Source organism: Metopolophium dirhodum, chromosome 3 (assembly GCF_019925205.1).
Source record: "Metopolophium dirhodum isolate CAU chromosome 3, ASM1992520v1, whole genome shotgun sequence".
Lineage (NCBI taxonomy): Eukaryota > Metazoa > Arthropoda > Insecta > Hemiptera > Aphididae > Metopolophium > Metopolophium dirhodum.
In genome coordinates this window covers 39,679,226-39,690,501 of record NC_083562.1, presented here as the reverse complement: position 1 = coordinate 39,690,501, position 11,276 = coordinate 39,679,226, and the positions used below count along the sequence as shown (strand labels likewise).

General features: G+C 29.2%; 2 protein-coding genes across 3 annotated transcripts; both read left to right on the top strand.

Moving 5' to 3' along the window:
- The first annotated feature begins 216 nt into the window (after window positions 1-216).
- Window positions 217-3,989, top strand: LOC132941622 (alpha-tubulin N-acetyltransferase-like). 2 transcript variants are annotated; one of them, XM_061009763.1, is made up of 10 exons: window positions 217-577; window positions 646-712; window positions 790-1,030; window positions 2,379-2,525; window positions 2,624-2,792; window positions 2,913-3,054; window positions 3,151-3,181; window positions 3,243-3,310; window positions 3,379-3,434; window positions 3,504-3,640. In XM_061009763.1, exons 1-9 carry the CDS (start codon window positions 383-385, stop codon window positions 3,423-3,425), a joined length of 1,107 nt encoding a protein of 368 aa, XP_060865746.1. In that variant the 5' UTR covers window positions 217-382; the 3' UTR covers window positions 3,426-3,434; window positions 3,504-3,640. The 2 variants fall into 2 exon arrangements, with proteins under 2 accessions (XP_060865746.1, XP_060865745.1); XM_061009762.1 differs by having other exon boundaries at window positions 221-577; window positions 3,243-3,315; window positions 3,504-3,989.
- A 3,570-nt stretch (window positions 3,990-7,559) lies between these two features.
- On the top strand, window positions 7,560-10,084 carry LOC132941627 (uncharacterized). The gene is made up of 4 exons (XM_061009767.1): window positions 7,560-7,721; window positions 9,443-9,515; window positions 9,583-9,635; window positions 9,698-10,084. The coding sequence occupies exons 1-4, from the start codon at window positions 7,696-7,698 to the stop codon at window positions 9,813-9,815; spliced, it is 270 nt and encodes an 89-aa protein (XP_060865750.1). The 5' UTR covers window positions 7,560-7,695; the 3' UTR covers window positions 9,816-10,084.
- The last annotated feature ends 1,192 nt before the right edge of the window (window positions 10,085-11,276 follow it).

Below are 11,276 nucleotides of genomic sequence, written 5' to 3'. Positions count from 1 at the left end.
TATCCCTCTACATAATATGTATTAATATTATTTAGTTATTGTTATCTCTCAAATATGGGTAATTATTATAGTAAGTATAAAATTACGTAAGAAGGCTATTTGTATTGAGATAAAAATGTAATTGTAAGAAGTGCGTAATGTAATTGTTAGCGAGATGTTTTTTTTTTCAGTTTTATTTTGGGCTGGTCAAAAATTTTGCCCCCCCACGCTCAAATACTGAAAAGACGAACTAGAAATATCAAAAAATGACATTAATTGTCAGTGCAGTCAATGACATTATTATGTTTTTTGGGGATTCGAATTCCAGAAAATTCTGTACCAATACGTATGCAATCTTCAAAAGTCTAAATCCTATACAGCGTTTACACACTGCACATGCTCTATGCAAAAATGGCTGCCGTGGTGGCAAAAGCCAAAATTGATTCGGCGAGTGCGAATGGCGATAAAAGACAAAGCGTCAAAGCATATTGTCTGCACACGGTACGCGCAACAAGTAACAACAAGTAACAACGGCAACAGCCAACAGGAACAACAAAGGCAAAACAAGCCGAACAAACAACAAATATTGAATTATTGTGTTGGTATAATTATTATTCCAAGCCGGTCTCGTTCGGGAGTTTGTTTATATTTTCGGTCGTTTTACAGCCTGCGCCCTGCCGACGTCGCCACGGGAACGCTGTGCGCCGTGTTTACTGTTTACCAAAGGTCCAAGGTCCGCTGCCACTACCCGACACCACTGACTCACCCGAGCAACAATATTAATATTAATAAAATATTATATTGTCCTAGGTCAACGTCGAAATCTCTCGACGACCGGCACCAGTGCACAACTATTCCCGACTTACAGTACAGTAATCCGAAGACGCCATTATCGTTTTTTTCAACGTTGTTTGACCGGAGTACAGAATTTTTTCCGGAAATATCGTCGAACAATGGCCATGCAGTTTAAAATCGACAGCAACAACCACGTCGGCCAGGTGCTGAAGATCGACAACACGTTAACAGCCAATGGATACGAGAACAACCACGAGTGAGTATGATGTTCCGGAATAATATTTCGACGAATGCAAAAACGATTTCTAATAACCAACCGTAGTCGGGTAGTCCATTAGCTATAATCAGAAACAGTCGCCAAATAGATATAGTATAGCTACTCTCGAAGTAAACAGGAGTAAATAACTTACTAAATTTAGTACTCTCGGTAAATCGTGGATTTATTATGCGCACTATGGAACGGTCGGTAGTACCCGCATATATTGTCTCTGTCTTACTAACATGGCAAGTTTTACGCTCAGATATAACCTAAATAATATTCTTAGTTCTTACCTTTAAATTTGGTATTAAGTACCAAAATAATTATTCGCTCTAGGAGCCTTGTATTAAATTTTCAAGTTTTTTGACCCAACGAATACAATTACATTTTTATAGAAAAAAAAAATGGAAACTGAAAATGTACGTAAATAGTTCATACAAAATATTTTGAAAATGTTGTGGTGTACAGAAAATTTTAATATAAACATTCAGTCAACATTTCATATGTCTACGATCATTTGTTTAAGAGTTACACCAAAAACCAAAATCGATTTTGTCAAAAACCAATTTTACGTAAAAATTCCCGTTTTTCCTTAATTTTTCTTTTGTTTATCACGGCGCTTTTGAAAACTACTGGGAAAATTTTACTTTTGACCCCCCCCCCCCCCCCCCCAAATACCAACTAGATCCATTTTTCTATCAGAAAAGATACCGTTGAAGAAAATCGAGACATTTTTACTGTCCTAGAAGGTGATTACAGACACAATAAATAATAAAAAACACATTAAAATATTAATATTGCTATTTTAGTAGGTAATTTATATTACAATTACTGAATTACGGTAGGTTGAATTAATTGTTGACAATATTGCTTTGGTAATTGGTAAATGTCATTGTGTGTATACAATTTAATAGTATACGTTAAAAGTTTCTTCTAGAGAAAGTTTCTTCTTCTTGAATAATATTTTGAAATTACAAACAAAAGTACATTTTTGTGAAACTGCTCAACACAGCCCAGAGGGTCGGGCGATAATCTTTTTCTTTCGTACCATCTGTATTCTGTAAAGAAGATTCAATATAGATATTTTATAAAATACTGAAAATTTTAATTTTAATCTCTCAAAAGTACAAATTAGATCAAATTCACTACCAAAAACCACCACTAAAGTTGTTTTTTTCTAGGTACTATAAATTGTGTACACAATAAACTATAAACATTCATTGCTCGATAGTCCGTTAAGAACCTAAAATTATCACTTTGTCACGTAAATTGCTTGACAACGCCACACCACTCTTTGCGAATGTGTATATTTAATATTATATATTATAAACTTATGTTTTGACAGATTGAGAAACAATTTACGATTGATAATTGACGAGATTGGAAAAAGTTCAGCCATTGCTCAACATTTAGAGACTCCGATTACCAGTGCAGAAAAGCTTATTAATTCTGATCATGTTATTTACATGATGACCGAACAAAATACACCGGCGTAAGATAATTTTTTGTTATATATGATTGTCAGGGTTATTTTATATTTAAATTAAGCTCTAATATTTCAGTATGATTGACTTTAATGTATTTGTGTAGTAATTTTGCTGTTATTGGATTTTTGAAGATGGGATGGAAAAAGTTGTTCATTTACAACAAACAAGATACCTGTTCTGAAACCTTGGTTTATTGTATGTTGGATTTTTACATCTATGAGTCTAAACAACGTCAAGGTTATGGAAAACGATTAATTGAATATATGTTACAGGTAAAATAATCCTAATTTGCTGTTATTAAAAATTAAAAATAATAATTATTCAATCACAATTTTTTTGTTTGTTATCAAACTAAAATTTTAATCTTATATTTATATAATATCATTATATAGGATATAAAATTACATGCCAGGCATTTGGTTATGAATAAGCCAACTACTAATCTATTGCAGTTTATGTTGAAAAATTTTCAACTATCAAAATTGGTAAACCAAGGAAACAATTTTGCTATCTATGAGGATTTCTTTGATGAATGTAAGTGTCCAAACATGTCCTATATTTGTAAATACATAATTGATTAACTTTATTGAATAAAAATTAAGTAAATAATCATATAATATAAATTTATAGTTGATGAAAACCATGATAATACTGGAAACAGGTAAAATTGTATTTAATATAGATTTGAATTTGAAACTAATTATTTTTATGTATCTTTATAGAACATCAGGATATAATCGTCCACCAACATTTGGACGCCATGGGGCTCATAAACATCATGATTCAATGGGTGAAGTTAGTATTAACTAACAATTTAAATATTTATGAAAATAATTAATTTATTTATGTTATTTATAGATTATACAAAATACAGGACCTTCTTCTTCTGTGATGTACAATCATAACAATGATTTGTATGTTTATTTGAATCTATAATAATTTATTTTTAGTAAAATGTATATTTTTATTTGTACCTATTTTAGTGTTCATAACCAGTTCAAAGAAGTGAAACCGCATACTGAAGAAGCTTTAGGCTCACTTCAAATCAATAAGTATGGTGACTATGTGGAGCGAGATCTTAAATACCATCACAGCTCTACATAATGCAAAAAACTATTGATTTAAGTTTAGATTACTGCTTTGCATTGGTACAAAATTATAGATTCAAACAATATTTTACTTTATAGTAGGTTAAATTGACATATTATATTTAAATAATTAGTAATTACTATTGGTAATGGGAACAAAATATTCAATATTTTTGTTTTTCTAAATTATTAATTGCATTTATGTCATTCTAATTCAACTAACATAATGTTTTAATAAATTTTTTTACATCATACCTTTTTTAATGCACTATCAATTATTATGGTGATAAACACATAAGCTTTACTTTAATATATATTTACACGTCTTGATAATTGTATGGACTTTAGCAATTATCTAAATATATTTCAATTCCTATTTAACCTTTTCAGTCTTTATTTTAATGCAGGCACTATCACAAAAACCAGGAGGGTTGGGAGTGTCGATGACTGGGTCTCCCAATATTAATCAAATGAAGGGGTCTCGTTCAAACTTCAAACCTACAATTGCCTATTTCTACATTTGGTTATAAATTTCACAATTAATATAAAAATCATAATTTATTTATGTATGAAAAAATTATACAAATATTGTATGTAGAAAAATATTATATAGAAATATGAATATACCGTAATAAGTTCAAATTTAAAATAATTTAAATATAATAATTTTTTTGGTTAGGTACTTATTAGGCCGTTCTTACAATGTCCTGTAAAGTGTCTATTAACGCTAACCGGCTATAGATTTTATTACCGGCAGAATTCGGCCGGTTAAGTGTCGGAGATTGTAAGAACAGCCCTTAATGTGCTTATAAACCACTGGGCAATGGGCATTTAACACATATTTTTTCCACGTTAGATCACACAAATCAAATGTTCAACAAATAAATCTTTAAAATCTTAATAATATGTTTAGGTACTAATTAATATGTGTATTACGTCTTATATAGTTATATAATTAATTAACAAAAAATTTAAAACTAGGTTACTGTTTTTTTTTAATTTGAAAAAATGTGTAATATCCATATTTCATTTGATATCATGAAATATATTAGACTTCTATTAATCAATCATTTATAGACTCCAAATTTTGTTTACAAGGACAAGCGTAAAAACTAAAAAAATCAAGGAGTATCCACACTGCATGTAGATACATCGATACATGTATTATACATATTATATATTATGTCTGATAAATTTAATACATTCATCGCTTCGCTCAGAATCTAGAAAAGTATAATGAGGTTGCTAGGGGCAACCCAGGAACTTTATAACATTCATTTCATCTTTGTTATTGTTTGGTTGTCATGGTAACTGTAAGATATTATCGGTCAGAAAAATACAATAAAATTTGAGGCTCCCAGCATTAACACAATGACTTCATGGTAACGCTCTCCGTATCGCACAAAATTACTGGTTCTAGGTACTTATATGGTTTTATATACTAGTATTAATGACTAATGAGTAATAACTATTAACAGCATCAATGTTTATAAAAATGAAAACAATACATTTGTAACTTTATTATATTATGTACTATTGTTCCCCGGCACTTTGAAACATGACTTAGGTTCCTCCAACACTATTTGTGCAAATGGAAATTATAAAAAGGTGGATAAGTGGATGTCGCTCTGCTGTACGGTAGGTTACAAGTGGGTCACTGTAATGGATGGTGTTAAATTTGAATTCAATGATATAATATCATTGTATAAGAAAAACGATTCTGAGCGAAAACGGTCAGTCAGCCTATGATTTTACCAAGTATATTTGAAGATATTATTGTGAATAAAGTAATTTATATATAACCTATTTACGTGGAGCCTTGTTTTAAATTTTCAATCCTTAGCCATAAAAGTTAAAAATTTATAAATTTTTAACTACAAAATAATTAATAAATTATAAATTTGATAAATGTTGTCAAAATTTGAACTTTAAATGCTTATAAAAAAAAATTGTGCCTATGTATTTTTAATATTTTTCAACTGCTATTAGAACGATATATCAGGAGCCTTATATTAAATTTTCACGCTTTTTTACCCAACAAATAAAAATTTATTGATATTTATAGAAAAAAAAACTAAAAAAATTGAAAACTGACAATGTCCGTAAACAGCTCAAAAAGAGTCAAAATATTTTCAACATTTTATGGTGTATAGAAAATGCTAATATAAACATTCAGTGAAATTTTCAAGTATCTACAGTCATTCGTTTTTTAATTACAATAAAATAAGAAAATTGTTACATGAGAAATCGAGTAAATATCAAATGTTGTAAAAATATAAATTTCAGACGCTCATAAAAATTTAATTTAAGTTTCTTCAAGAAATTTTTTTTTTGATAAAGGTAGACAAACTTATGAGTAATCTTATATTACATTTTCAAATCTTAGATTTAAAAAGAAAAATTTTTATGAATTCTCATCAAAATAATTTGCTATTTTTCGTGATTTTTCCGTATTTTGTCAAAATTTGAACTTTAAATGCTTATAATTAAAAACTGTGACTAAGGATTTTTAATTTTTTTCATCTGCCTTTGAAACAATAACCTAGAGCCTTCTATTAAATTTTCAAGCTTTTTTACTCAACAGATAAAATTTTATTGATATTTATAGAAAAAAAAAACTAAAAAAATTGAAAACTGACAATGGCCGTAAACAGCTCAAAAAGAGTCAAAATATTTTGTAAATTTTATGGTGTATAGAAAATGCTAATATAAACATTCAGTCAAAATTTCATGTCCTTACGGTTATTTGTTTTAGAGTTACACCAAAAACCAAAATCGATTTTCTCGAAAACAGATTTTGCGTAAAAATTCCCGTTTTTCCTTAATTTTTCTTTTGTTTTTCACGTCGCGTGTGAAAACTACTGGGAAATTTTTACTTTTGACCCCCCAAAGTACCAACTAGATTCACTTTCCTATCAGAAAAGTTACTATTGAAGAAAATCCAAGCACTTTTACTGTCCTAAAAGGTGATGACAGACACAAAAATAAAAAAATTAAAAAATTAAAAAAAAAACACACATCATTGTAGAATCAATACATTCATCGCTTCGCTCAGAATCTAAAATTCTTAAATCAAATATATTGGTCTGGAAGTTGGAACCAGTTGATATAATAAGTCACTCAATATACCAGACGGCAGACAATTTAAATTGTACAATCTATAATATTGTACCTGTTTATAATATACCAATGAATTGTTGTTATTTGATCCAACCAGTCACAGCCCACAATGGTAGCATCCCACTGTGGCACTGCTAAAAAGTAAAAACTAGTTAGTATAAGTATATTATATTATTATAATATCAATTAATTCGATCCTCTACAAGACTGTAGGACTGTATACTTCAGTCGGAATTGTTTTCCAAATGCAATCGTCCCGGTTTGTTAGGTTTATAATTATTGTATTACTAAGGTCCTAAGGGTGGTACTTGGGTGCCGCGAAAACTTAACGAAAGGTAAACTTTACTGTTTAATATGAAAACGTACAATATGTCGATGAAAAAAAATAATTGTATTACAGTTTTGGGTTTAGACTTAATCGTCCATTGCTTTTTTTTCTTCTCGGCCTCTTTGACAACCACCTGCCCCGGAGCTCGGTCCCTTCCGTCACGCATGAAGAGAACGCTGCAGATCGAGCATTCGTAGTTCGTACCGACACTCGATGGAACGCATACCAACCATAGAGGCCCTCGGCACTCGTCGTAAACAGTCAACAATCGTTGACTACGAACTACGAAATACCAACCACCTACCAATACCAAGGTTCACCTGGAAACCCCTTCAAGGTCAAAGACGCCCATCGCCGTTCGACCATTGGATGGCACATCATAATACATTTTAAACAACACATTAAACCGGAGTCCAAACTATTATACAATCAGTACTCAGTAGAGATGGGCAAAATTTTTCAAACATCGATGTTGTCGATACATCGGATTTTCTAGAAAAACACCAGGTCCTCTCGTAGTCAGTACTCAGTAGCCATATTTCGCGATTCGCTCTTGCCACTGGTTAAAATTGAAGTAATTGCTTCTTGTAAACGTCATATAATTTTCATTATTTGCCAAAATCCATAACAATAAGCATCATGAACTTTGGAGAGCAGAAGAACGAGTGAGTTGAATAGTTTCATTACGTCCTATATTATTATTGTTGTACCAGCCCAACCACGGGCGGCCATTTTCCCGTTTGGATCATTTTCGATTTTCCGTGTCCGGTGGCTACTGCAAAATTTTTTCTACAGGAGTAGGGACCTACTGTTATTTATTTGAAACTGCACATGCATTATAGGTACCTATTACCAATGCCTTTTCACGGTAATGGCGGAAAAAAACATGAAATCATCGTTTTCTCATCAAACCTAACCAATTGAAATTTTCCTACATACAAACATATATTATTATAATACAATATTATATTAGCATAGATATTTTTATGATATTTTTGAATAAAATAAATTGAGGATATTAAAGTTTTTATATACCTAACTAATTGATTTTTTTACCGTCTATTGATTGACTGTCTGTGTGTCCATATTACAATGGCAACCATTTATAAACTATTTTGAGTTTTCCCATGGAATATTTTGTACATAAATGGTTGCCATGGATTATGTAAAACATATTATTCATAAATCGCGGACATTCCCCCCGCCCCATTTTTTTTTAAAGTTTAATATTTAACAATATAATATTATTATTTAATATGAATACATTTATGCCTAAATATTGTCTAATATTTTCATAAATATAATAAATTATAGATGTATATTTTTGATCAACTGAACTACTTGAATCAAATTCACAAGCAATTATTAAATTGTTAAATATTCAAACTGGTATATAGTTTTAACAAAAAAAAAAAAAAAAAATTAATATGAACAAAGGCTAAAAAATAAAAGTTAAGAAATAACAAAAGAATCAGAATTCAAATGGTTTTTACAAAATGTATCATCTTTATGTTGGAATTTTTAATCATTTTTATTAATTATTAATTATCTTTTACTTTATACCTAATTATTTTTTTCAATTTTTATTGTTTCAAGTAAGTAGTTCAGTTGATCAAACATATAAATTTATAATCTATTATATTTATGAAATTAAAAACTTTTTATATATTTTATATTTTTTTTTTTAAAAAAATGTCATTAAATAATAAATAATATTATACTTTTAAATTCAATATTATTAGTCGATAATTAACTTGACTTGGGGAAATGTCCATATCAAAAATATATCGGTGGAGGGGGGGAGGGAATGTCCCTCTAGCCCGAAAAAAGTCAGTGGAATAATGACCAATTTACCGTTATTCATATAGAGTTAGCATTTTAATAAAGTACACGGGATCAGCTATTTTTATACACCTATACAGTATTATTATAATTAATTGTTTTAAAATATTTAATCCAATTATTATTGATAGGGGGGGGGGGGGGGAGAGAAGTCATAATTTTCAATGATTTTATTTTGTAATTTTGTTTTTAACAGTATAAAATTGTTTAGAAATACAGCTTGAGGGGGTGGCCTCTAGGCCCCCCCCTTTAGCCGCCCCTGGCTAGTAATATATAAAAATGAATGTTTGTTTAATTTTCTGTTATTTTGTTCTCTATAAACTCAGGTCCCAGATCATTCATGTGGTTCTATGCCCAGATAGTACTGGCCACTGGGCTGTTTTCAATAAAAGTTATATTAATATATTCCTAGAAACTATATGGACATCACATTTATATTTAGTTTTAGCTCACGGAACTCAAATATTTTTTAATAATAATCTAAATTTTTTTTTTGGTACATTTGTTGTAAATCATTTTTAATTGTTATTTATAATTTGTATAGAGCTTCGCTAAACAATGATGAAACTAAACACGGGCGCCATGATGCTCACAAACATCATGACACAATGGGAGAAGTGAGTTTAGTTTAAAAATGTACACATTTTAAATAAGTATGAAAATAAATTGTATTATTTCCATTAGATTGTGCAATCCCAGGGGCATCCTGATAATGTGAAGAATAAGCATGTTGATTTGTTAGTAACTATATATTTAATATTTAATTTAATTTTTTTTTGATTTTTTTTTTTTAATTCAGGGTTGATAATCAAGTCAAAGAAGTGAATCCACATTCTGAAAGTTTGGGTACATATCAAATAGACAAGTATGGAAACTGCGTGGAAAGGGATCTTAAATATCATCACAGCTCTACATAATAACTTAACAAATAACAACCTATATCAATATTTTAATGTTATTATTCTAGATAAATAGTAGGGTAAAAATCAAATGCACCATGTAAGGGCTATTCAAAAAAAAAAAATTTGAGTGCACTATTTTTTTTTTTTACTAGAAAATATTATTTAAACTATTAAAGCTAACATGCTTACTGATTTTTATATTTTATAACTAATCTTTTTAAGTATAGTATTTTTTTATACACTAATAAAATATATTAATCTAAAAACTATTAGTATTGGCAATAAAAATCTATTATAATAAATTTATAGTTTATTATTTTTTAACACTACATGTTACATTTGAACATAATATTATGCTCAATATATTATATTAGGCAAGAACTGAAAAAATATATAGCTCAACCCAGTGCTTTATTTTAACTAAAATTCTGGAGCAGAAAATTACTGTCTGGATACATACACTACAATTTTTATTTATTTTTAATAATTTTAACAGGGTAGAGAATTTTGGATTTATACAATTGACAACGAATATAAGAAAGAACAAATATGATTCAAATATGTTGATGTAATAAACATTAACTATACAAGGTATAATGACATTATAAAAAATATTTAGTATTTAATACCAGTAAATACTAAATATAATATCAGAATAATAAAAAAAAATTTTAATTAAAAATAATATAAACATTTTAAGCATCAATAATACCTACTTCTTAATATCAAGATAACACCTAAATTCATCACAACTAGAATCAAAAAATCAATTGATGCCGATATTTTGTTAGCTAACAATAATAAAGCACGTGGAAAAATATAATAATCTGTACCTACCATAGTTTTACGATAGCAGGAAACAAGAAACAGATCATTGGTTCTGGAAAAGTACCTATTTATGTGGGAACCTTGATTCCTAATAAAGTCAGTAAATGTGGACAAACATTTAATAGATCATAGACAATATTATGTCATAATTTATTGTCTTCTTAGGTCTAATGAATCCAAACAAATTGATAATTGAATGCTTTTATATGAATAACTAAATGTGTATTAGTGATATAGGTAACTATTATAAGTAAGCAATTATTATTAAAAATATATATTGGACTAATTCAAGATCTTTTAAATATAGGTACGTAGATATGTTCTGGAACCAAAATATAAATCCAAAGTCTAGAGTGGATTGTACTAGGGCAGGGGCAAGGGCGGCTCAAGAGGAGGGCCTAGGAGCCGCAGTCCCTGCAAGCTGTATTTCTAAACAATTTTATACTGTTAAAAACAAAATTACAAAAAAAAAATCATCGAAATGGCCAGAAAATTCACAGATAATATAATAAAATTCTTATATTATCTATGGGAAAATTATGACTTCCCCCCCTCCCCTAACCATGTCTCTGGAGTCGCCCCTGGCTACTAGGATACAATATAGTTTTTAATCTTGAATTCTGCATAAAATTATAGGTATTCTAAATT

Coding starts and splice junctions, on each gene's coding strand:
- LOC132941627 (XM_061009767.1), top strand. CDS start 7,696: ATGAACTTTGGAGAGCAGAAGAACGA. Junction 7,722..9,442: donor TTTGGAGAGCAGAAGAACGA/GTGAGTTGAATA, acceptor TAATTTGTATAG/AGCTTCGCTAAACAATGATG. Junction 9,516..9,582: donor ATCATGACACAATGGGAGAA/GTGAGTTTAGTT, acceptor TATTTCCATTAG/ATTGTGCAATCCCAGGGGCA.
- LOC132941622 (XM_061009762.1), top strand. CDS start 383: ATGCAAAAATGGCTGCCGTGGTGGCAAAAGCCAAAATTGATTCGGCGA. Junction 3,055..3,150: donor TGAGGATTTCTTTGATGAAT/GTAAGTGTCCAA, acceptor ATAAATTTATAG/TTGATGAAAACCATGATAAT. Junction 3,435..3,503: donor TACAATCATAACAATGATTT/GTATGTTTATTT, acceptor TACCTATTTTAG/TGTTCATAACCAGTTCAAAG.